The sequence below is a fragment of the Vidua chalybeata genome, chromosome 26 (genome assembly GCF_026979565.1).
Source record: "Vidua chalybeata isolate OUT-0048 chromosome 26, bVidCha1 merged haplotype, whole genome shotgun sequence".
Taxonomy (NCBI): domain Eukaryota; kingdom Metazoa; phylum Chordata; class Aves; order Passeriformes; family Viduidae; genus Vidua; species Vidua chalybeata.
In genome coordinates this window covers 4,807,526-4,832,274 of record NC_071555.1, presented here as the reverse complement: position 1 = coordinate 4,832,274, position 24,749 = coordinate 4,807,526, and the positions used below count along the sequence as shown (strand labels likewise).

Genomic DNA, 24,749 nt, shown 5'->3' with positions numbered 1-24,749 from the left:
CAGAGGTGTGTCTGGCTGAGTGTCACACACCTGTGCAGAGGAAGGGGACTGCACTCACCTTTGCAAAGGCGTCCCTGCCGTAGGTGGCCTCCTGCTCCGTGTGCTGTTTGTCGATGACGTCCCTGCCCGTGGCCACTGTCCGGAACAGCAGCGCCTTCTCCACCAGCTCGGCCTTGGTGGACAGGAGGTCAGCGATGACTGACACCACCTTGCTGTTCTCGATGATGGGAGTGTCTCCATCTACACAGAACTTCAGGTTCCCCTGCAATCAGCAGCATTTCTCCATCTGCCCTTTACTAACAGGGATCAGCACACCCTAACTCCATCTGTTTTCCACCTGCTATTCCAGGCTGGAAATCTCCTGCCACACTGGCAGGTGGATCTTGCACATCCACACCCTCAAACCTCCAATGTCAGTGGGAGCAGCAAGGGCTTTCTCAAAGCAAAGCATTCCTGTTCAGTGCTCAGCTCAGCTTTTGGGACAAACTGCATCAAATACTTCCCGAAATTTAATCAAACACCATCCCAAGATTCAGAGTCCAGGGATAGGGAATTGCACCATGTATGCAAATACTGGATGTAGCATTTGCCTTCACTGCAGCTCGCCACGAAACCACTGGCTGCAATTCCCCTGGTAGTGCTCCTGCCACAGAGGGAATGGGAATGGTGTGGGGAAGCTGAGAGGTCAGTGTCAGTGAGACTGGACTGGCAATACCCCACCACCACAGATCTCTGCTCCTGGGTACCTTCTGTGCCAGGACTAAGCAGTGACACCCCTTGGTGAGCCACAGCAGAGGGTTGTTCCCCAGCCTGCCTGCATGGCCCCACTCTACTCTGCCTCCCTTCCTTCCCAGCATTGTCATCTCAAGGAGGAGAATGAACTGGAATAAAGTTACTCTTTCCCACTCTTCTCCTGCCCACCTCTTTCCTCAGGAAACAGGAGAACTGAGCTACAGGGACACTGTGCAGGGGAGGAGGCTCTGTGGCTCCCAGAAGGATCCATGAGAAGGAAGGATCTCCTCAGTCTCAGAACACGAAGAATTAAGAGGACTCCTGTGTTTCCTGTGCTCAGCCTTCACCATGAAGTGAAGCAGGATCACTGTGGTGAAGGTGAGTGTGAGGGCACAAAGGGACAGAAGCTCCCTATCCCCTCACTGCCAAACCCCAACAGTTCCTTTTTCAGAGCATACAACAGCTCCCAGTACTTAGTGGTACGCCTGGGTTGGGATCTGGAACATACAGGAATACATGTGATCATCACTGCAGTGCCCTGCTCCAGCAAGGACTTTCTCTCACCACTGGAGCTGTGAACTGGACACCTTCCCAGCCACCAGAGCTTCCAAGGGCTTCTGCAGCAGGAAAATCAGAGCTGCTGGCAGTACAAGCCCTCCTGAGGAACAGCCCAGGGATGGGTTCAGGGATGGATATCCATGGGCAGGGAGCTTACCAGGTGCAGAATGGCTGCCACGATTTTGTAGACAGTCTGAATCTCCTCCTGCTTGAAGCCAATCACCTTCATGGCATCAGCGACTGCCTTGAACTCGGCCCCGTCATTGATGGAACACTGAGGGGAGACAGAAGTTTGGGATGGGGGATTTAATGGAAGTCAGCTGTGAGGAAGCAAGGATTTCACAAGCCCATGGGAAACAAGATGCACTTTGATGTTTCTCAGAGGCAAGACATTGTCATGAGGTTTCCCAGCTTATTCCAATGCCATCTTGCGTGCTTGGACACTGAACCCTGCATTGCACACACATATTCTGGCAGCAGGAGACCCAGAAATCCACCACAGCACAATAAACTTCCCAGTGGAATTTGCTGAGAAAGAGTTCATTAAAAATCCCAGAAGAACAGGGACAATTTGTGCACTCACAGACCCTCTGAGCAGAGGATGCAGAGCACCAGCAGGAAATCTCTGTTCTGCACTTCTCTCAAGATTAGCATACACATTTTTAAAGAGAATCATGTGGCATGGGAGAAGGTCTCTGCGTTTCTGTAGCAAAGTGCATCTCACAAAAACATCTAGGAAATCAGGGAGCCTTTGGCCTGGACCCTGCTTCAAAGGGACAACATTAGGGACAGCCCCAGATTTATCTGAAATGTTCAGGATCTTGTCTAAAGACTTTATGGGCTTGTTCCCTTCTTTCCTGCTCAGAGTTCCCCCTTGAGGACAAGTCAGACATGAAGACTCAGTGCTTCAGTAACTCAAAGATCCTGCTGCTGCTGCTGCAAAAAAAGTCCTTCTGGCTTTTTGCTCCAGAAGGCAGTTTAAGGTACCCATTATGGAGCATGGAATGTCTGCCACTGGTAATGGGTCAAATATCAACACCCGCATTTATTAAAAAATCATTTTATAATGATTCATATAATAATGTTATATTATTATATAATAATAATGATTATATGATGATTTTATAATGATTTGTATATCATTTTATAATTTTAATCATGTTGTTTATATGTTTGTATATCATGCAGCATGCACAGGTATATTTGTATATTTTAAGAAGAATAGAGGTATATATTTTCTATGATTCTAAGTACACTCGTGCTTTTTCTTGTAGCACCAGAAACTTCATTACAAACAGCACACCAGTGTCACCTTTCCCTATTCATCCCCACTGATCTCAACTTCTGCTAGCTCAGCAGTGCTTTGAGCATTTCCAGCAGCACTTCCAATGTTAAGCTGTCCCTGGGTCCCTCAGAGGCCTCACCTTGAGCTGTGCCCCAGGGCAGATGTAGCTGTAGGCTGACGTGTCCTTCTGGAGGTGCAGAGAACGCAGGAGCTGCTCAGAACCTCCCTGCAGGAGCTGCATGAAGAGAGTTTTAAGAAAGAGTGAATGAAAAATATAAATGCCTTCTTTTTTCTTTCTCTTATTCATCTGCTTGACAAGCAAAATCATGAAAATATTAAATACTGCTGCAATATCTGAAGTACAATGTGCAAGATGCAGGGCCTGCACTGGTGCAGCGCCACCACAAATCTGTCCTTTCGAGTCACAACTGTATAAAAACCAGCCTGAACCCCTCCCAGACCTGTTCACAGCTGTGACATGCCACAGCTGTGCCTTGGCAAGCACATTGCCCCACACAGTGACTTTTCCTTCTGGAAATGATACATCTGTGAGGAAAGTGCTAACGTGCCATCATGGAGTACTGAAAAAGTGGGGAAAAAATAAACAAACCTCCCCTTCCCTCAGTGCAGAATCAAGGTTATACTAATAGGCTGACCATATCCCCTAAAGGACACACAGGGAACCAACACACAACGTGGAAGACATTAAAGAACATCCAAAAAACCAAATTACTTCCATATGGACTAAAGGCCTCAAGAGAAAATAGAGGGATTAGGCTTACTGCACATAAAACAGTGAGTCAAAGTCCAATGTCCTACCATATTTGTTTAGTCAGCCTCCTTTTAAGTTTAGAAATGTGTTAATATGGGACTGGAGGATAGAAAACAATCCATCTTCCCAGGCTCCCTCCCAGCCCAGGCCCCTGCAGAGAACTGAAGAACCCAAGATCACCCAAGATGCTGCAAAAGGGAACCCTCTGCAAAACACAAGAGGGTGAAAACCCTGAATGCTCTGCCCAAAGTATCTGGGAAACTGAGGACAAGCCACTGCTCAGCAAAGGAACACAAACCTGGTAGAAGGAGTGGAAGCTTCGTTCCCCGGGCTGCTGCACGATCACACGGGACTGGGGGAACAAAGCACAGAGCTGGGTGTTAGTGTCCCCTCAGGCACCCACATCACCAGGACACCCCTAGTCCATCCCACCTCACACTCAGGCTGTTGGGAACACCATCACACACATGTGACCCTGGACCTTGAGATCTGTAGCCAAAAGCACCAGCTTGTGTAACAGCTGCAATGTCCTACTTCCACCCAGGAATCCCATGTGGGAACCATGGGGTTGCTTTCATGGAAGAGTCAAATAAAAACCATCATTTTAGTTTTAGAATTATTTAATCACTGGAAAAGAAAACCAGGACTCTGTGACTACAGACAAAAGCTCAGGGCCTGGTGGTCACCACTCCTACACCCCCAGGACAGGCTGCCCACATCAGCCAGCTGCACAAGGGAATGCTCTGCTCTGACACAAGGGCCTTGTTTTAGGGAGCCATAGCTCCATTCCAGAATCCTCGTGCCAGACCAGAGTAAAACAGCACAAAAAAGGGTTAAAAGCAGCAGACTTTCAGTCAACAAGCAATGTGTCCTTATTTTCTGCTACAAATTTGAACTATGAAGAGTGATGAGGAACAAAGCTGTGTTGGGGAGGTTTAGGTTGGATCTCAGGGAAGGGTTCCTCCCCCAGAGGGTGCTGGCACTGCCCAGGCTCCCCAGGGAATGGTCCCGGCCCCAAGGCTGCCAGAGCCCCAGGAGTGTTTGGACACCACTCCCAGGGATGCCCAGGGTGGAATTGTTGGGGGGTCTGTGCAGGACCAGGGGTGGGACTGGATGATCCTGGCAGGTCTCTTCCAACCCAGGATATTCCATTATTTGATGTCTTCCTGCTGCAAAGCCACTGTCTGTTACTGCTTGTATTTGGGCCAGAGCCTCCACTGCTTTCAAATGGAAACAAATTTAACTTGGGAGAAATTAAGGATATGAAATAAACAATCAGGATAAATAGATTATCAGGATTTAAGTCACTGCAGCTGTAGTCCCAGCCCTCTTTTTACATCAAAGTAACCCAAGTTAAATGTTTGGGTTTGTTGTTTTGTTTTTTAAAATAAAGTTTTTATTCTGAAAATAGACTTCAGGGAAATAAGGGGAGAAGTAAAAAAGAAACACAAACAAAAAAGGGTGTTGGCAGATGTGGTCAAACACATAATCAAAGCCAGACGTGTCTTACACAGCAAGAACTGTTAACGGCTCACGCCTGAGCTCTCCAGTTTTGCATATTGCAATGTTTTCAGACACCACTTAATGACACGAGAAAAATAATTATGCTCAGGATCACTTGGAATATATAAAAACAACACTGCTAAAAGCTCACCCAAGGCTGTGGTGTTATTCCAAAATAACACCTCCCAAGCACACTTGTTCCCTACAGCGCTGAAGATCTCCTTCTCCAGGGAGAGCTCAGTGCAGGAATTACAAAGCACGAGCTGTGCAGAGGGTAAATTGTATCCAAAAGAAAAACTGAGATTAAACTTCACACACCCACACACACAAAATCCTTTGGGTAACACAGCCACGTTGCTGCTGAGCTCTGGAAGTCATGGTGCTCCAGGAACAGGGCACTGCCAGCACTGCAGTGGCTTTCCTGACTCCTGAGGAAAACTTAAGCCCTGGATTTATTTTCCATGCCCTCATACCTCACCTGCTGTACATGTTTGACTGGAAAACTTTCTACTGACAAAGCCCATTTTGCAAAAGTAACTCCAGCAAAGGTTGTAACCCTGGAAGGGAGAGTGCCTTACCTTTTCTAGCAGGTAATTATTGATGTGCCCACCTATGGGGTCTCCCTTGAAATCAAAGTTGATGTCCATGTACTTTCCAAACCGGCTGGAATTGTCGTTGCGGTTTGTTTTGGCATTGCCAAAGGCCTCCAACACACAGTTGGATTTCAGCAGGATGTTCTTCACTCTGCAGCAGGGATGGAGGGATGGAAAAGGGTAAGATTTCAACACTCACACCACGGGATTTTTTTTTTCACAGCCATTTCTCCAGAAGAATTCAATGACAGCAGTGGTGCTCTTTGATGGCAGATTTGGGCAGGTGTGGATGACATCAGCAATCCCATGGGAAATCAGCTGGGAGCTGTCAGCAAAGCTCCTTAGAGGAAGCAAATGCTCTTTGGTTCAAAGACCAGACCCCCACCCCGAAATCAGCACCAGAAATTCAGCTTCTATACACATTTGAATTCTGAAACCAATTTTCTGAACTCTTTTTCAAGTCATTTTCCAAAGTTCATTCGGGGTAGGTTTAAGTCTGTTTCTGCAGAAAGCCATATTCTTTGCTTCAAAGCTTTTACTCCAGGACAGAGAGGGACATTTTGCAATTCAGAATCACGTGAGCCTGGAAGGTCACGGAATACACTCTTGCACTCCACATGGTGTTCCAGCCCACCCAAATTTCAGGCAATTTGCCCCAGGAAAAGTGATTTAGAATCATTTCAGTTGGCAAAGACCTCTAAGATCATTGAGTCCTGCCATTAGATGGTTGACATTGGCTGGATGGTATTTCTAGATGCTGTTTTGATTTTGAAACTTTGAACTTTCAAAATAAACTTTTAAATGTGATTTCAGCAATTAATACTGCAAAATCCCCAGAGTAAAAACAGTACCTGAAAAAGTTAAGTATAAATCAGCATGTAAAAGAGACCATCTGATAATGTAGTGCTACACAGCCCACAGAAAGAGATCTACAAGCAGGAGAATTTCCTTTCATTTCCAGCCCAGGCCTTACCTCTCCACCTCAGCCCTCTGCCCGGGGTTGGTGATGGCTGCTATGTACTGCATTATGTATTTACTGGCCTCAGTTTTCCCAGCCCCGCTTTCACCTGGGGGCAGAAACACCACAGTGACCAAACAGATGAAAAAAAGCAAAACAAATCATTGGACAGAAGACCTCCGTTCTACCCCAACAGTTGCCGGGGCGGTTTGGTTTTTTTCTTTTTAAAGCAATCTTTGTGTGCACTTGGGACATTTTCTAAACATAGCCATAACCCTGCCTGGCTGCTGCTGCTGCTGGGCTGACTTTGAGCAATTGTGCTGTGAGATTCCACAGGTCGGGAAAAGGGCTGGCACACAGAGGATCAAAGGAATATTGTTAGAGGAGAAAGCCTGGCCTGCAGCAGTACAAGGGGCCACTGTTCAGCACCCCAGCCCGACGCTCTCTCCTTTCAGAGCTGCCTGAGCACGGGGACATCAAGGAAACGAAGTGCCAGGATCCAGACAGGGATCACTCTGGTACCAGCCCTGCTCCCACTGCTGGAGCCACGGCCTTTCCAATGGAGCCTCAGTGGCCAAAAAGGGCAGCGACAAAAATCAGCAGCTCCTGAGGAGAGACAAGCCCAGTTCTGCTGATTCCAGCTCCGCTGATCCCAGGTCACTCTCCGGAGCAGACACAGGGCTCCTGCTCACATTATCCCTCTGTAGGCACAGATCCAGCTCCTGGCTGGCACCAGCTCTTGAATGAGATAAGAAATAATTGTGCCGGTCTCCACACACGGATTCAAATGCAAATGAGCAGCTTTAAGCTTAATGAAGTTTCTTTTATAAAACGCTGTCATTAGCCAAACCATTATTCTCCTTCCGCCTGGAATTTCACACAGATCAGATGCTCATCACCATGCAGAGCCCTCCCAGCCTACCTGAGATGACAATGCAGGTGTCTTTGGATCGTCTCTTCATGGCTTTGTAAGCAGCATCAGCGATGGCAAAGAGGTGGGGAGGCCTCTCGTAGAGCTCCCTGCCCTTGTACTGCTCGATCGTGTCCCGCCCGTAGATGTTCAGGTTCTTGTAAGGGTTCATGGAAACAACCACCTCCCCGATAAAGGTGTAAATCCGGCCCTTCTCGAAGCTGCCCACAGGAGACAAAAATCAGGACTCAGACAAACGCAGAGGTTCAGGGCAGGTGGCTGCCCGGGCCATCGGGTGAACTCTTCCATCCACCACCCTATGGAAACACGACAATAAAACCCTGGCTCTGGACACTCCCCGAGCAGGGATGGCACAGCAGCAGACACCCGAGGGTACAAGGACAACAACCCAGGGCTGATTTGGAGTTCCACCACCTCCAAAGGACATTTCTACCTCTGCTTCACTTCCAGATACATGATGTGGAATTTACAGTTTCTACAACTGACTAGAAGTGAACATGAGTGCGAGGAGCAAATTTAGTCTGCTACATAAAGGGATTTACAGGCAAACTCTTTTTCATATTCTGTAGTTGTCCATGGCCCAGCTAAGGCCAGAGGAGCAGAAGTTCTGAAGCCCTCACTGAGAGGTCTAATCACACCTGAAAGTAAACAAAGACAGAAGCCCAGGAGGGAACTGCAGCCTCTCAGCTCTAGCAATGAGTCTTTTTTGCTGGCAGGCATTTTGGTATCATCACCGCTGCTACACCAGAGAGGAAAAATTTCTAAGACCGTGTGCAAACAACCCTAAACGACACCATTTCTATCCCTACCTGGTTCTTCGATTCTTTCTGCAAACAAGACAGAAAATAACTTGATGTTAGTTTAAAAAAAAAAAGCTTAAGTTATGTTTCCAAACAAACTCCCATTTTATTGAAAGTTACCTATGAGGAGAACTCAGAATATTTCCAGATTAACAGCTGAGTTTACAAAAAGCATTTGTTCCTCAGGAGGAGAAAGGACAACAGGTTTAGGGATCAACACACAAACCCTGGATTTCCAGCGCCAATCCCTGTCTGCAGCTGTATTTAAACCTCGGGACATTAGATGGCACCAGAACCCCTCCACAGAGCCGGGAGCCTCGAATCCTGATGGACTCCAGCACAAATTCCAGCATTACTTTATTGAAATTTATTACCACCCCCATGTGGTGACAGCCCTGACATTTTCTATTGTTCATTTGAGAATTTTCGGCAGCATCTTGGCAGTGTCAGTTTTTAGCAGGTGTAATAAAACTCAAGAAATATCATCCAGCAACCAGCATTCCACTTTCCAGAGGTGCTGGTGCCTCCCACTCCAGCTTCCTCCTGGAACACTGCACTGGGAAGACAGAGAATTGCAAAACATCCTCTTGCTCCTACATCACTTTTAACTCAAGGTGTCCTGATATGCATTTCCCAAAATAATAATGAGCTTAAAATGCGAAGCTATTTTACATTTTTGAGATATATGCTGTTTGAAAGGTACCAGTAATGTTTTAGAAAAGATAAAGTCAACATAATTAGCAATACCAATACCCCTAATTTTCATTTTTTGGAAGATCCTGAACAGGTAGAAGTGCAAAGGGATCGGATACCAGGCTGGGAGCCCATGAGGGACTCTGCATACACGGAGGCGAACTTGAAAAACCAAACCCACACAACACTGCTGGTATTAAGGGGATCAAGTCACACTGGGACATCAATATGTAATGGAAACCACAAGGACATGACAATGAGCAGAATCATTCCACCTCCTGGAGATGGACACCCAAAAAAGGTGAGTTACCCAAAGGAGATCACCAAGCCTGCTCTCATAAGTCCCTGCCCAGCAGCACAGAACTGTTGCTCGAGGCACTGCTGATGCTGAAAATAAAGATCCAGCAGATCGTGGATGAGGTTTTAAGCCCCACGAGCAGCTGGAGGGTTCATGGCCACAGAGAGGGTGAGGGAGGTTGTTTTACCTGAGGAGAAATAAAGAAAGAAAGGCCATTCCTGCTGCAGTGTCGTGCCAAGCCACCATCACAGCACCCAATACTCTGACCTCTTCCTTAAGTAATGAATTATGTAAACTTGCATTGCCAGAGCCCAGTTTAAGTTTCCTCCCATGAGAGTTCATCATCCCTGAGTGAATCATAGAATCAGGGAATGTGCTGAGTGGGAAGGGACCCCCAAGGATCATCCAGTCCCACCCCTGGCTTGCCCAGACATCCAACAATCCCAGCCCTGGGAGCAATCCCAGCCCTGTGAGTGGTGTCCTAAGGATCCTGGAGCTCTGGCAGCCTCGGGGCCAGGACCTTTCCCTGGGAAGCCTGGGCAGTGCCAGCACCCTCTGCCTCTAGGCAGAACCTCCAGATCTGGCCCTGCAGCCTGTCCCTGCAGAGCCCCCACTCCAGAGGGGTTCCAGCTGGGATGCTGGCACAGGCAGCGGGCTCCCATCCTGCCTGCCACTTCCCCACAGCTCAGCTCAGAGCAGATCCCACATTGGGCCTCCAAGCCAAGTTCTAAAAGGTTTTATTGGGCTCTGCTGAGTTGTGTCTTCAGCTCTGTGGCAAAAGGCAGATGGAGATGGGGGGGAAGAAGGATCTGTCTCCAGGCTTGACAAACAGGCACCTCTGCAGCCTGGCTTTGGGGATAAAGACTTTATGAACAAGTGATGCCTCCATTTACATCTCAGTTCATTTCTCTTTCTTTCCTAGCACCAGAGTTAAAATTGCAGAGCTGTGCTCAGATGTTCCCACCAGGAGCTCCAGCTCCTCACCCCTCGTTGCTGATAAAGCCCCTTTTCATCCCTGAGCATGGCTCAGCACAGCAGCAGGCCAAAAACAGCAGGGCCTCTTTTCCTGGCTGCACGGCTCCAGTGGGAGAGCCGGGTTTGCCTTGCCCGTGGAGAGCTCAGAAAAGCTTAAGAAAACAACCCATGAGGGCAGTGCAAATGGAGAGCTTTGAGGTGTGTTAAACCTATGATTCCTCTGCAGGGCAAGGTCACAAAACAAGACCATGAATCCATTTGGTGCTTTTCACAAGCAGCACAGACATTTTAGTGCTGAGGTGTAAAGAACTGGAGTTTCGTTACTCAAAGCAACAACAGTGCAGTTCCTCGATAAAAAAAAAAGTTCCTTAATAAAAGGAACCCCAGGATCCACTCCTGGGGTGACACCCCCGCGGTCAAACCTTGTTTTGTATCTCATGGAAGTCACATCAGCTTGTGCTACAACAAAACATTTCCCTGCAATAGTTCCATTTGAATCATTTCTGTATCAATGTCATAGAATCCTGGAATATCCTGAGTGGGAAGGTATCCCCAAGGCTCATCCAGTCCCACCCCTGGCCCTGCCCGGACACCCCAACATCCCACCCTGGGCACCCCTGGCAGCGCTGTCCAAACCCTCCTGGAGCTCCGGCAGCCTCGGGGCTGTGCCCATTCCCTGGGGAGCCTGGGCAGTGCCAGCACCTCTGGGGGGAGAACCTTTCCCTAAAATCCATCCCAACTCCCCTGACACAGCTCCAGCCATTCCCCGGATCCTGTCCTTGTCACAGGGAGCAGAGATCGGAGCTGCCCCCTGGGGAGGAGCTGCAGCCCCAGTGAGTCTCCCTTCAGTCCCCTCTCTCCAGCAGCTCAGCAGCCAAAAAGCAATTCACAGTATTTAATTCATGTGGGTTATTTTGAGGAGGAACATCAGCTCTTCCATGAGAAGTTTTTATTACCTCATTAAAACATCAATTGATAATGAGAAAATAAAAACCAGTGAATCACAGAATATAAATAATTTTAAGGGAGAGAAATTCTTCTCTAGGATAGAAGTCCACTAAGGCAAGAAATACATTTTCACTTTGTTTTGTAGTTTTTATTTTTAGGGAAAGGAGTTGGAAAAAAAGGATCTTTAAATCTAGACAAGGTATATTCACATGCAGTTGCTCCTGGAAAATACACTGCAGAAATGGGAACACTGAAGCAGAGATCTCCACCACCAGAGAGCACTCACATTTAGGATTTCCTCCACCTGACAAACACTCCAGTCAAAAATAAAACTGTTCTTACCGAGGAAATGATGCAACTTCAAATGCACTCAGTACAAATAAAGAAAAGTTAGTTGGCAAGACTTGGAACCCACACTCCCAAACAACATCTGCAGGACAGGACCGTTGCACAAGGACGCCTCACCAAGCTGGAGCCCTCACATCAGACAGGGAATTCCTAGTTAATCATTGACATGTAACTCCTCTGCTCCAGAAGCCAAAGAGCCCTTGGGGGAGCACTGCCAGCCCTGAGCACCAGGCAAACGGCTCCTCACAACACACTTTGCAACCCCACCACCATCTGTCCAACCACCCAGGGACAGAGCATCTGCTGGAGAAACAGGGCAGGTCACTGGTTTGCTGTTCCTTTAGGAGAGCTGAAGTGCAGGTATTGGTATTCTGGATAATATTCTACTGGGAAAAGCCCTTCTCTGGTCCTGAACTGCTCTGTTCTCAGCACTGCTCACAGACTGGCAGCCCATTCTGCTTTACAGGTACACCAAAGCTTCACCCATTAGCAGGTGCTCCCTGAAGCTCCTTGGGCTCAGCCCTTCCTGATGCTCCACAGGTCCCCCAGGACAGACCCTGCTCAGTCAGTCACAGCACAGACACCCACTGAGATGCCCTTTCAGTTTGGCTATGTAGCAGTGCCTTAAAGGAAAGGAAATGTTAAAGACAAGCAAGTAATTCAGGACAGAATCTGGAGTGCTACAGCTCCCTCAGCTGTGCTAGTCAGTAGCAAACCCAGTCCCACTGAAGATTAAGATAATCAAAACTGGTGGTTTCAAACTATTCTCTATTTCCAGTTTATTTCTGAACTCCAAAGCACAAAGTGAAATACTGAGTATGGGCATACAGCTTTTTCTTCCTCCTCTGTGCATGGGAAGAATGATCCAGGAGCTGCACACCTCTACTATGTGGAGAAGGGACAATTCCTTTTCCTGTTGTAAACATCCCACGTGGTTTGGGTTATTCTCCTAAATGGGGTAACAAGCCTCAGTTATTTTTTCCATTAAACATTAACATTAAAAGTCATATACATATACATATACATTAAAAGTACTATACATTAAAAGTCCATGAATGCAATCTTTGAGAGTCCATTCTCTTTGCAAACCTGTGTGGAGACATTTAATTAAAACTCGTGTTCATGAGGAGATGTTCATGGACAGCCAAGGATGGGCCTTTAGGATGTGTTCAGAAGGAAGGGAATGTAAGCAGACTTCTGGCAGTGAAATCGTATTTACCTGGTTTGTAAGTGCAAGAATTAGTAACCTGCACTCACCCAAGGGAACAACCCCATTCTCCTCGTGCTTTGGGAAGTGAGTGACTTTCCTAAAGCAAAGTTCACTCTGTGCCTCAGGTACTTGGGCCTTTTCTATGTGATACCAGGTCTCTCTACTGAGAGTTCAGTGCTGCTTAAAGACTTTATTTTAGGTAAATCCCAAAGTAAATTCAGCTGTCAAGCAGGACTTCAAGCCTTTCAGTAAATTGTTCAAAAACTGTCTCACAGGGAATCAGCCTCCCACAAGAGCACTCAGATAAACAGGATTTGCATTGGCAGAACTATGGCTAAAATATTCCTGCTGCTCTTGGAAAAACAGACCAAAAAACTGTCCAGTCAGTATAACCTCCCTGCACCAGGAAAATGATCCAAGTCTGTCCTGATCATGAATATGCATGTCTACAATATTCAAAATATGCATGTCTACAAGGTTCTGATCCACCCTGAGGGCCAGGAAAACTGCAATTAAATTCATGTCGGGTGCAGGTGAGATTTTTGCCTGCAGCTGGCCTGCATGGACTTGGTATTCAGATGCTGCCAGTTGAACAAAATAGGAAATGCCATTTGGAGCACGTTCTGCACCACTCCTTTCCTGTATGGAGGGAGCAGACAGGGCAGGGTGAGGAATACTCCATTCATCCACAGCTTCCAGCCAGCTTGGAAATTAGGTTAAAAGAGTTCTTTGTAATTATGCCACTTTTTTCTAAATAAAATTAGCAAACTCCAGTGACCACTGCCACATCTTCCTCAACAAACCAAGGCTTAAGCAAATTGTCTGTAATTTGATGGGGCTGATTCAGCTCCAACCCAGCTGACCCTTGAGTCATCCACCAGCTCTGCAAACCCACTGGGTAAGGTCAGGGGAAGGAATATGGGAGATGGATGCTAAACCAGCTCTAATGAACACTAAATAAAGTCTAAAACTGGGAGATGTAGGAACAGGAATAATACCAAAATCCCTCTCCTTAAATGTAAAGCACGAACCTTGCACTGAAAAAATGCCAAACCAGTAAACACAGGAGTCACTGAACTCTCATTTCTATTTGCGTCAGACCGGCCAAGCTCTCTCTGCAGCAGGGGAGCCCTGCACACTCCTTTTCCAGCTCTGGAGCACAGCAGAAGGCACAAGCTGAAGGCACAAGCAGACTTGAGATAGATATGGAGTTAAAGGGAAGTTCTTTGAAAAGCCTCCGCACAATGTTTATTCCAACACGCACAGGAGGAAGTCGCTGCCAGCACAGGTAGAGGGAAGTAGTTTGCTCCCTGTGTGTGCAGCAGTAAAACACTCCCAGCTTCCATGTGAAAATCAGCCTGGGACATGGTAAAATCTGAGTGCAGTAACCACATTGTGCTGTGGGCAGGATGGTGCCCTGAGTGCAGTCCCGAGGGAGCATTATCCTGGGATCCCAGATCTAACCAGGAAAGAGCAGAATAGGCTTGGCATAACAGCAAACAAGAGGCTGCCATCTGCCCACAGTCTCTAACTTTTAATCCGCCAAATAAAAGCATATAACCACATACCCTCTAAAGGGACAATAAAAAGCAAAAGAAAGCTCAGCAGTCAGGTAGGTTCTCCTCTCTGCTCCCATCACACCCCGAGCCACCTGAAGCACTGAATTTGTCATGCAGAGGAACTCATTTAAATGCCTGACACTCACAGAACTACTACTACAGAGGAGGAAAAGGTGGAAGTGATCACCTGTAAATACCTGGGAAGATGAGAATCATCCTACCAGGCAGCTGGAAGAAAATATTAAACAGAACACCACACAGGCCCATACAAAGGGAAAATGGGAATGGAGGACCCCGGCCAACAAGGCTGAAGAGGGAAAGCTGCAGAGCAGTTCAGAGGCAGCTGCAAGGACCAGGGAGTCCTGCTGGATATGGCTGAGTTTGTTTTATGTATGTATTTAGAAGACTTGGCTTCCCTGCACTGACCAACAACTGACTTCACGATCCATTATGTTCCTTGCACTCTGATGTTACAGCACTCATGTACTTAAAAAGGACATTTCACCTTCATTCACCTCCTCTTTCCAAATCCCGTGTCCATATTAACTGTAAGCTGCCACATCACGATTACCCCAGCCTTCAGTTTTGGGAATTCAGCTTTGCACATTGGATTGTACACTCCTGTGTTAAAGGATTTGCTGCCTTCAGACATTTCAGGGGACAAAACTGCAAACACCAGGGCATTGCCTGTGGATGGATAGATTTGCACCATGAGGAAGATTGTGCCTCATTTCCTCACCTTGGTTCAGTGGGGTGTGAATTCTGCAGCTGTGGCTTTGTCCCAGTGGTGTCCAGGCAAGCTGATGCTTCTAAATAACCTTCTTGTAAGGGATGCTGGAAGGGCTACAAAATCCTTCAACTCAGCAGAAAGATCCAGAAACATGCAGAAAAACAAAGCCCATGACTGAGCCCCTGTTCCTTGCTCTCAGCTCTCCAGTAATTCAGGAAACAACAACCACTCACAAATAACATCACCTGAAATGGTATCAGCCCCCGCATTGATGATTTGCAACCTTATTTTTTAAGCCAAAGTGTCACCTAGTGTGACACTTTCCCAACTGTGTCCACACTCTGGCTGAACTGGGGAAGGAGTGTTTGCTTTTAAACTATCTGGTTTAGAAGGGATGAAGGGGAAACCCTGTCAGGTATTCAGGTGTGGGAAGGACCAAGCTGTGGAGAAAGGAAGGGACAAGCCATGGTGGGCAGGAGAAGGAGGAATGGATTTGTGTGGTGGGGAGGGCCCTGCATGAAGCCCTGGACAGTTTCAGCCCCCTCTCCTTCTGTTGTCCCTTAAGCCTTTGGAGTGTTGTTCAATTAACAGATCCTTGTGATAACTACACCTCTCCTCACCCCACAAGCCCAAGTGCCAAGGTACAGTCCCAGGATTCCACAGGTTTTCATTGGAAATGCCTGGAGACTCCTTTAGCAGTCAGCTGGCTGGGAGCTGCTGATGTTCAGCTGCTTCATTGTTCTGCTGGGAAGGAATATTCTGATTTGTTAAGCTCGTGGCCAGTGCTGATCTGTGGATGCTACTGGAGCCCCTGAATGCAGCATTGTTTGGGACAGGGCTCAGAAAACCCAAGAATCATCTTGCAGCATTAAGATACAGAGCCCCATCTGCCAGCACTCCAAAAGAATGGCTCCCTGATCTGATAACGTTACATATAAAATAAAATTAGGTGCTTTATTTATACAAATACAGGCCACATAAACCAGGCAAAAATAAAAATGCAAAACATGCAAATGACTCGTGTTTCTGCATCATTAGGGCTTCCTTTGAAGTTGTTGCAGTGATCTGCACCATGGCACCCCAAACCAAATAGTGACAGTCCTTACACATGCCTATGTGTTGCCTGGCTGTGACACTGGGCTGTGAGTGACACTGGGCTGAGAGTGACACTGGGCTGGAACATCGGGCTGTGACACTGACTGTGGCACTGGGCTTCTCCTGGCACGCTGGCTTTCATAGCACGTGCTGGTGACTCAGCTCCGTGGTCTGGCCCACAGGCCGTCCCAGCCCTTCCAGTGCCAGCCAAGGGCTCTGGCGGACAAACCACGGAGTCTCCAAGCAGCAGATGAGGACATTCCACCTCCAGCTGCCCATCCTGCCCCTCAGTCAAAGACTGCCTTCTGCCATGTCTGCTGCGGGGACAATGAGGGACAGCTGCGACCTCGGCCACCCCCAGATTGCCACCAACTCCTTTCAGACACCAACAGCCTCAGCCAGAGCACGTGGACAAAGAACCACAAGCAGTGGAGGGGAAAATTAAGTTTGCAAATCACAAAGCAAATACGTTTCAACATGTCCATGAACTGCTCAGGCTGAAAGGACTTTTCCACATGCTCCCTTGAAAGCATGGCTAGTCAGGAAAAGCCTCCCAGTTTGGATATAGATTTGGCTCAGGTTTATTCCTGGGGCTTTCTGTCAAGCATTTGCTGTTTTTTACTGGAAAAGCTTCATGTCCCTAATGGAGATCTGAACAGAACTGCACCAAAACACCTCTTCTCCATCTCCCAGTCTCTCCCATCACCAAGAATGGAGCAGGAGGTACCCTGGAAGCCAAAACCTCAGGCTCTTTAAGGGACCAGATCATGCCAGTGTGAAAAGGCCCAGTAAACACACAAGGTTTGCTCTTCCAATTAAAGAGCAACTAATATTCCACAGAAAGTTTGGGTGGGAAACAAAGGGGTTTTTAACCAAGTGCAGTGGGTTCGCTTAAATTCATGGGTGTGACTGAGCTGGAAGATGTAGTATCAGGATCTTTCTCCCTCTCACTGAAAGTCAACTTCAAAAAGGGAAAAGGAGAAGGAACAAAACAGGGAATGCTTCAAACACCCTTGTGGGTATGGAACTGCAGGGCAGAACTGGCAAGATAAGCAAATGAATTTGCACAGTGGCCTGAAGTACCCCACTTTACATTCTTTGAATGGAAAAGCAGCTGAGCAGCAGAACTGCTATTTATGCATTCATCATCCACTGCAAAAGGAGTGAATTCCTAAATGGCAACTATACACAGATAACCCAGGGGAACATTAGCAAGATGGAAAAGGACTTAAAAGGTTTGATTAGTAAAACAGATTACTTGATTTACATGCTGCTTGGTTTATCGGTTTAAATTATCACCGGAAAGACTGGGTTCTTTTACTTCCCTTACATTTGACATATTTTTTTTCTGTCAAAGACAGCTCCCACTCAGAAGCTGAAAGACTATTCAAGTAATAATAATGTGAGACAGCACAAATACCACACAAATCAGAATTAACACGCAGATAACCTGAAAGCATCTTCAATTTATCTGCCATAAGCCAAGCTGGCTTTGACCACACCATCAAATTTTTAATCCTAGCCAGTGGAATTCAGAGCCCCGTGAAATTATTTAAAACAGGATCTTCTGAAGGACAAATCAGTCCAAGGATTCAGGTAGGCTTCTACTTCCGTGATGTATCAATTGCTATGTAATAAGCAAGTTAATGACAGTCTCCAAAAGTCAGATCAGTGCCAGAGTTTATCAAAAAGTTTAATAAAGATGGTTTTGGCCACTAATTATTTAGTGAAAGCACTGATTTAGCCTGGGGTGGTGGTGAAGTGACCCTCAGCTTTGGCAGATGCAATTACACACTGAGAGCAGCACAGAGTGAAGCTGCTGCTCCTGTGCAGGGCGATCTCAGCCCTGTTCACACAGCCCGGGAGCAGCCGGCCCCGCTCAGGGCAGGGGCGCTGGACCCTCCCCCGGGGCTCTCAAACAGCCCCTGCCAAGCTCTGACACGCACGGGCAGCTTCAGGTGACAGCTGAACACAACTGTGACCTCCAGGAGGAGCAGTACAGGTTTTCCAATTAATTTTGCTATCAGCTTTATTTATATTTTGATTTTTTTTTAAAGAAATTGCTTAAGCAACAGTTCAGAGCTGACACATCCTCCTCCAAACACAGCTACCTCCCTCTTTCCTTCCCTCCCCTAAACAATCAGCTGCTGAGCCCTCAATAGAACAGCATGAAACACAAAAAAGCACTTGGCATCAACAAGTCTGGCAGTCACAAACTGTTAATCTCTTTACACCTTTTACAAACAGAGAAAATAATCTATTAGATGGAAAACATATTTTCTACGTTATTTTCTATATTTTTTTAAAAGTTAAATGGTTTGCGTTGCCCTTCTCACACTCATCCCTACTGCATAAAAGATGAATGGATATCTCACCCATACTCGTGTCATTGGAATAATCAAGATATTCTTGAATTACCAATAAGTATAAACATAGGAGTGGTCACTATCAGCTCCTCACACACTCAGTGGTCAGCCTCCAGGAAGCAATAGCAAATGAGGGGAATGGCTCTACTGCCAGTTTTCCAAGGACTTCTGGAAACAACAGAGTGCTTCAGGTTTCTCAGAATATTTTGCTGTGTTAGTGGGAAAGCACTGACAATCCATACATTTAGGGGGCAATCCACAGTGGAATACAAGTGTCAATCATTATATATCAGCACCACATTATGACATCAGCTAATCCATGATTATCCATGAGCAGTAAAGCTGCCACCCTGACCCCAAAGCAGCCTTTGGTGAACTTAAGAAATTCTGCTTCGAATGGAAGAATTTGAACCCACAATATACACAACTCTTATTACTTGCATTTTAGATATTGTATAAAATGTAATGCAACAGTCACTAATACACAGCTCTCTCAAGGATTACAGTATTTTCATGTTCTTTTTATTTAATGTAGCCATGGCCTTGAGGTAAAGAAGGGCAGGATTAGATGGGATATCAGGAGGAATTTCCTCCCTTGTGAGGATGGGGAGGCCCTGGCACAGGGTGCCCAGAAAAGCTGTGGGATCCCTGGGATCCCTGCCTCTGGATCCCTGGGAGTGTCCAAGGCCAGGCTGGACAGGTTTTGGAGCACCCTCGGGTAGTGGAAGGTGTCCCTGCCCATGGCAGCGGTGGCACTGGATGGGCTTTAAGGTCCCTTCCAGCCCAAACCATCCTGTGATTCCACAGTTCTTTATCTTTGATATTTGTATGTAAAATTAACTTTAAAGATTTACATTTACACAAGGGTCCTCCTAAAAACTACTTCCCACAGCCTTCTGACTGAATCTGAGGAATAAAATGGTCACTTAAACAATCTAGTCAGAAAATGCATCTACAGCTTTGGATCCAATGGCATGGCCTGATGGACTTGCAGATAAAGACAGGGTTCAAGTGTTTCAGTCACGGCACTTTCATGCAGTGCCAATAAAATTACTACAAATCCTGGTTTTGTCAAAAGGAGAGTGGAATGTATTTATGAAATTACTCTTTTCCTCCTAAATATATTCAAGAGAGACTTACAGGAAGAGAAATAAAGCTCAGTTATTTCCTGTTCACATCTCTATCCTTTGAGCAGGAGAACAAAGGAATTTGGCACTTCATATCTACACTCATCTTAAACACCATTCTTTGGCCTTTAGCTGGGTACAGAGTGGCACGGACAGTTAAGGAAATGCTCCTACATATAGAAAATCAGCAGCTTTGATAAGCTGCACAGGTCATTATGCTGATAAGGACAGTTACTATCATCTTATCTACACTTCTTTCAAAGTCCCAGGTCAGAGGAGGTAAAACACAGCTAATTGTCCCTTCTCCTTCTCTCTCATGCAAGCATGAGTTGTCTTTTGAAGGTATTTGCTTGAGGAGTGAAAAGTCTGTCTCAGTCCTAAAATAATCAGACTTCAGCAGTGGAAATGCCAACAGTTCCAGGAAATGGGCCATGCAAAAACCCTCCAAAACTGTCCAGTAACCTGAGACAAGAAAAATCCTTCCCTTAGTCCAGATCTGTTGATGTAACCTCAAGCAAGACAGACCAGGGATCCAAAACAGTTTAACACCACTTGTAGAGGACTCTGGAAATATCTCATGTGGGCTGTGGCTCACCCGTTCTGGGGAAGAGAACAACAGATCCTCACTAGCCAAGGATGGAGGAATCCTGCATGGCCTCTGCAAGCACCGAGTGGAAGCCCCAAGACACAGGGTCAGCCTGTCCACATAAAGAACCCACCTGTGCCCCCAGCCAGCAAGAAGAGCTCACTATTTCCCTTCTCCCACCCAGTGCTGCTTCACCAGTGTTAGGCCTAAAATTCTTTCTCCTTCCCTTTTTTGGTGGTGATATGGGAAGGGAGCAGAAGTAGGGAGAAAAGGAAGGCTGGGGGAGAGGAGATAACAGACACAGTGTAATTCCATTAGCTCAGGTTTGGGAGTTTGCTTCCACTTTTAGTTTATTAATTCAGACTTGATTTACTGTCCTCCACAAACCACTTCTAACTGTACACCCCACTAACCATCTCCATTTCTTCTCATTTATCCTGTATTAAGTACACAGACACAAACCTATTTATAGTTATTATAACAAAACCTGCATGTATCTATTGTAAAATAGTTGATAGTTGTTAAGCATGTACTGTTAGTTTGGTTATGGTAAAAGAGGTTTAAAGGGGTGGTTGTCAGAAATACGGTACTCTACCATATTACACCTAAGTAAAGTGCACCACCCCCAGCGACACGAGCCAGCCTGGACAGAACTGTCATGGGCCAATCAAGCGCCTTAAACCTTCATGCAAATGAAGGATCCAAAAAGAAACCAATCCAAAGGGACAAAAAACAGGATAAAAAGGGGGCTTTTGACCCACTGAACCTGTGCCACTCCACCTGGAACATCGGGGACATCGCTGCTCAAGAAGAGCCAGCGCCAGTGCTGCGTCATCCCCGATGGGAACGCTCCTGCTCAGCCCGCGGGCCCCCTTGCTTTAGGTCTTTCTTTTATTACAATAAATGCTGCAATCACTTTTAGTACCAGGAGTGTGGTCCCGTTTTTAACATTATGAAGTCATACCATCACTTCCTCCACATTTTTGACTGCATCTCCTCCTACAGCATCCAGGCACCTCATGCAGCTCCCTGAGCTGGTGCCTAATGTCACAGAGTTCCTGCGGTGTCCTCTCATCACCCTCTGCGCTGGTCCCTGACCCTGCCATTCACAGCCCGTTACTCAGCTGGAAATGAATGACTCAGCATTCTGGATAATTGGGTTGCATCCACTTGGATCCAGCATCTTCGGCAGGGGCACCACCTCCCCCGCCTGGCACCGCTGATGTTGTGAACCTTGTTTTTACAAAAGCTGCCTCAACTTCGTGATCGGTGCAGGAAGTTCCTGCTTTCCCCACAAGCCCAGTGTCCTCAGCAGCCCCTGCCAAGCAGAGGTTTCAGCAGCTGCTGCCCAGCACCTGCAGCAGTGCTGGACAGGGATCTGTTGGAGAGCTCTGTTCACAGTCCCAGAGCTCTCCAAGACCCACACTCTGCTCCCACAGGGTACCTGTGTAGGCCAGGTTACATCTCTTCCATTTGAGTAGCCCTGCAGGCCAAAGCTGGTTTACCAAACCACTGTCAAGACCCTGCATTCCCAGCTGCCAGCCCTGCCCCTGGCTCACCAGCTACAAACCTTTCCTGGGATACCTGCATTGAGGCAACTGACGTTTTGGGGCTGATTCATCAACTGCACTGACCAGGTTTCCACTGACTGGATAAAGAGATTTTAACACCAGTAACTCCTGTATGGTGCCCACACTGCAGAAGTGGAGATCACCTCCTGACAGATCCCTGCAGCTTCTTCCCTAGGGCTCCCACTCAGGGAATATGGTAGCAAAAGGCCAAAACCTTCCCGCACAGAGCCCCCTCAGCTCAGCAGCCTCACAAGCTGGAGCTCCACAGGCTGAGGAAGCAGCTCCCCACCAGGAAGCAGCACGGGCACGTTTTCCCAGCTCCACACCTGGGCTGCTGTGCCCTGCCAGTACCCAGCTACCTCTGAATGGAGCTCATGTGCACCTTTATCAGCACTGTGGTTAATCTGCAACCAGATCACCCTCTCCATGGCAGCTGAGGATTAAATGTACAGGAAATAAACCAGCTATTACTACAACTAAACATTAACTCACTGCTGCTGGACTATCTTGTTTTAAGCCCCTCATCTTCCTCAGTAAGTCAGGAAAGAAGAGGATGCTGACACCCAGGTGTTACTGAGAATGTGAAGCACCCTTTCAATTCAAACAGTGTAATGGCACACACAACATAAACCATCACCTCCATGAACCATGGGGACTTGCAGGAATTTGGGATCCTTTTTGATCAGCTATTGCCTCCTCACATACTGATCACTGCTTCCAAACGAGGGCAGGATTCATGCCCCTGGTTTAACTGAATGGGTTCAAATTGTTTTGCACCTGAAGTCCTTCCTGATCACCTGTTTGAACCCTGTTTCCAAAGAGACCTGGGAGAACAGGTACCTAGATGCTCTGGTATGAGCAGCAAGGTGACAGTGCCCTGGCTGTGCAACATTTGTGTCTCCAAAGGTATCAGACAGTTCTTCCTCCTGCTCCCACCAGCCTCCGTAGGGAAAACCCCCCAGTGCTGGGACAGCCCTTCATAAAACACTGCCCAGCTGCTGAGACACAAGCCAGCACACGGCACAGGGCACGTGCAGAAACTGCACTGAGTGCAGGACTGCTTATTTAAACACAGCCTCCTGCTGCACTTCCCCCACAGCATCGATTGTAAATGTGTAATTACAAGGCAAAGGGCACGTGGGAGGTTTTCATCACAGGCTGATCAGATATAAGCCGCGCATAACAAAACAAAGGGATCAGTATTTTAAAAGCTTCCAAACTACAGCACCACATTGGCCAAGCAGTGAGGCCCATTTTCAAATTACAGATTGTTGGGTGATAATTACATCAGCACCACTGCAATTACTGAGCCTGTGATTGTCCCAATTTGATCAGAACAGCAGTGTGCTCTGCAGCTCAATGTTATTACACAGGTTCTGCAACTGGAAAAGTGACCTCAAGAAATAATCCAAAATTCACAAGGGACCAACGCCTCACAGTCAAGCTGAAAGGTCTGTCAAAACATCTAACCAGACTAAAGAACCGTTATTAAAGCAATGGTATCAACCCACTAACCTACATTAGCACATTGGAGCACTTTGCAAGCCATTGCTCATTCATAATAGCACTTTTATTGCTGCTTCTTGAACCCTGAATTGGTTCGTGGCCCCCTCATGTTCCTGCCTCTCCCTCACATTGTACCCAAGCTTAATTAAAGGAAAAAAAAAAAAAAAAAAAACCAAAAAAACAAAAAAAAACGGAAAATGGTTAGAGACAACTGTCTTCACACCACAGCTGACAGCAGTGAAGAGAGGAGAAGTCCAGCTAGGCCATGATTTTAGCCACAGTCAGGCAGAATTTGGGCAGCTGTCTGTGCTGGTGCTCCCATCATGAAGCCATGGTTTGTACCCACCCCAGCAGAGGGAACCACCGGCCCTCTGAAGGCACGGGAAGGGCAGTTTGGGAGCACCAGGACAGTTTATTTATTAGCTGTGACACAGGGCCGGCCAGGCCAGCAAGAGGCATTTCTGGCAGCACCGCTGCTCTGGGATCAAGGTATTATTTCAGCTATTGACAGGTCATTCAGAGAGGCATCCAAACAAGGGCCTGTTCCAAACAGAGAGGTCTGACACTGACACAGCAGCAGGACACAAGGTGCTGGCACTCCCAGGCAGAGCTGCAGTTACAGCGGTGCCTCCCTCACAGCTGGCACTCACAGAATCACAGCAAAAACCAGGATGTTAAGAGCACAAGCATCCTGTATAGATCTGAAAGTAATGAAAACAATAAAAATAGCTATAAACCAGGTTCAATGACTTGTGACCACAAAACCCTACAGCAGAAAGACCTGCACCTTCCTCCACTGCAAAACAAGTGTCAGGCTGGTACCTTCAGTAAACGGATGTGACTTTGAAAATTAACCCCTCAGCCACCTTGGCCAAGGTGGTCTGTCAGCAGTCACTGGCTTGGTTCATCCCTTCAGTACCTGACAAATCAGTAGTAAATACATGACAAGTATTTAGACCACATAATACTAATCTGAGCTTCCCCAAGTTGAGAGCTGATGCCACCTCCCAGAGTCATAAAAGCTTTAGACAGGAAAAAAAACTTTAAAGCGATTTAATTCCTGCACTGCTGGTAAAATCCCCTGCTTTGTCTTAGGACTGAGAAGCTTCAAACATTCCCACAGGTATTGAACTGGAATGCAGGACTGCTCTTAGTTGATAGGACAGAGGGATCTTTGTGCCAGAGCATCCCCCAGGATTGCTCCTGCCAGGAGAGCCAGGGAGGAAGGTGCAGGAGCAGGAAGGGTTGTGTGAGAGGAGCTGCAGGGAGAGCACACTGAGCCCCAGGACCATCCCTGATCACTGCTATGGATGTGAACGCTGGAGAACTCAGAGGAAACCACAGTTTATGCTCAACACAGTAGTGAACACAGTAGAGAACAGTGCATCTAAATCATAAAATGGTACAAGAGGAGGAAAAGGAAGTGAGTTTCCAAAACAGGATTAGACTCTGAAGTGAAACTCAGAGTTGCACTGACAAGCACAGGCCAAAGCTCCTGATAAAATCAAGCTCCTGCCAAGCTGTGCTGTCCCAGAATTCCATGTCTGAGGGAGAGGGACAGAATGACCCAACAGGGACCTGCCTCCTCTAGAGCCTGAGCAGGGC

The 24,749-nt window shown here is 47.0% G+C and overlaps 1 protein-coding gene across 2 annotated transcripts in view; it reads right to left on the bottom strand.

The window, feature by feature from the left end:
• Nucleotides 1–24,749, bottom strand: part of MYO1D (myosin ID) — a 154,357-nt gene that overhangs the window by 110,343 nt on the left and 19,265 nt on the right. For both annotated transcript variants that reach the window (XM_053965192.1, XM_053965193.1), the window contains exons 2-8: nucleotides 7,324–7,532; nucleotides 6,417–6,510; nucleotides 5,429–5,594; nucleotides 3,646–3,699; nucleotides 2,715–2,810; nucleotides 1,448–1,564; nucleotides 59–262 (exon numbers count right to left, since the gene is read on the bottom strand). In XM_053965192.1, the coding sequence (XP_053821167.1) occupies nucleotides 59–262; nucleotides 1,448–1,564; nucleotides 2,715–2,810; nucleotides 3,646–3,699; nucleotides 5,429–5,594; nucleotides 6,417–6,510; nucleotides 7,324–7,532 (940 nt within the window). The remainder of the gene's footprint in view (nucleotides 1–58; nucleotides 263–1,447; nucleotides 1,565–2,714; nucleotides 2,811–3,645; nucleotides 3,700–5,428; nucleotides 5,595–6,416; nucleotides 6,511–7,323; nucleotides 7,533–24,749) is intronic.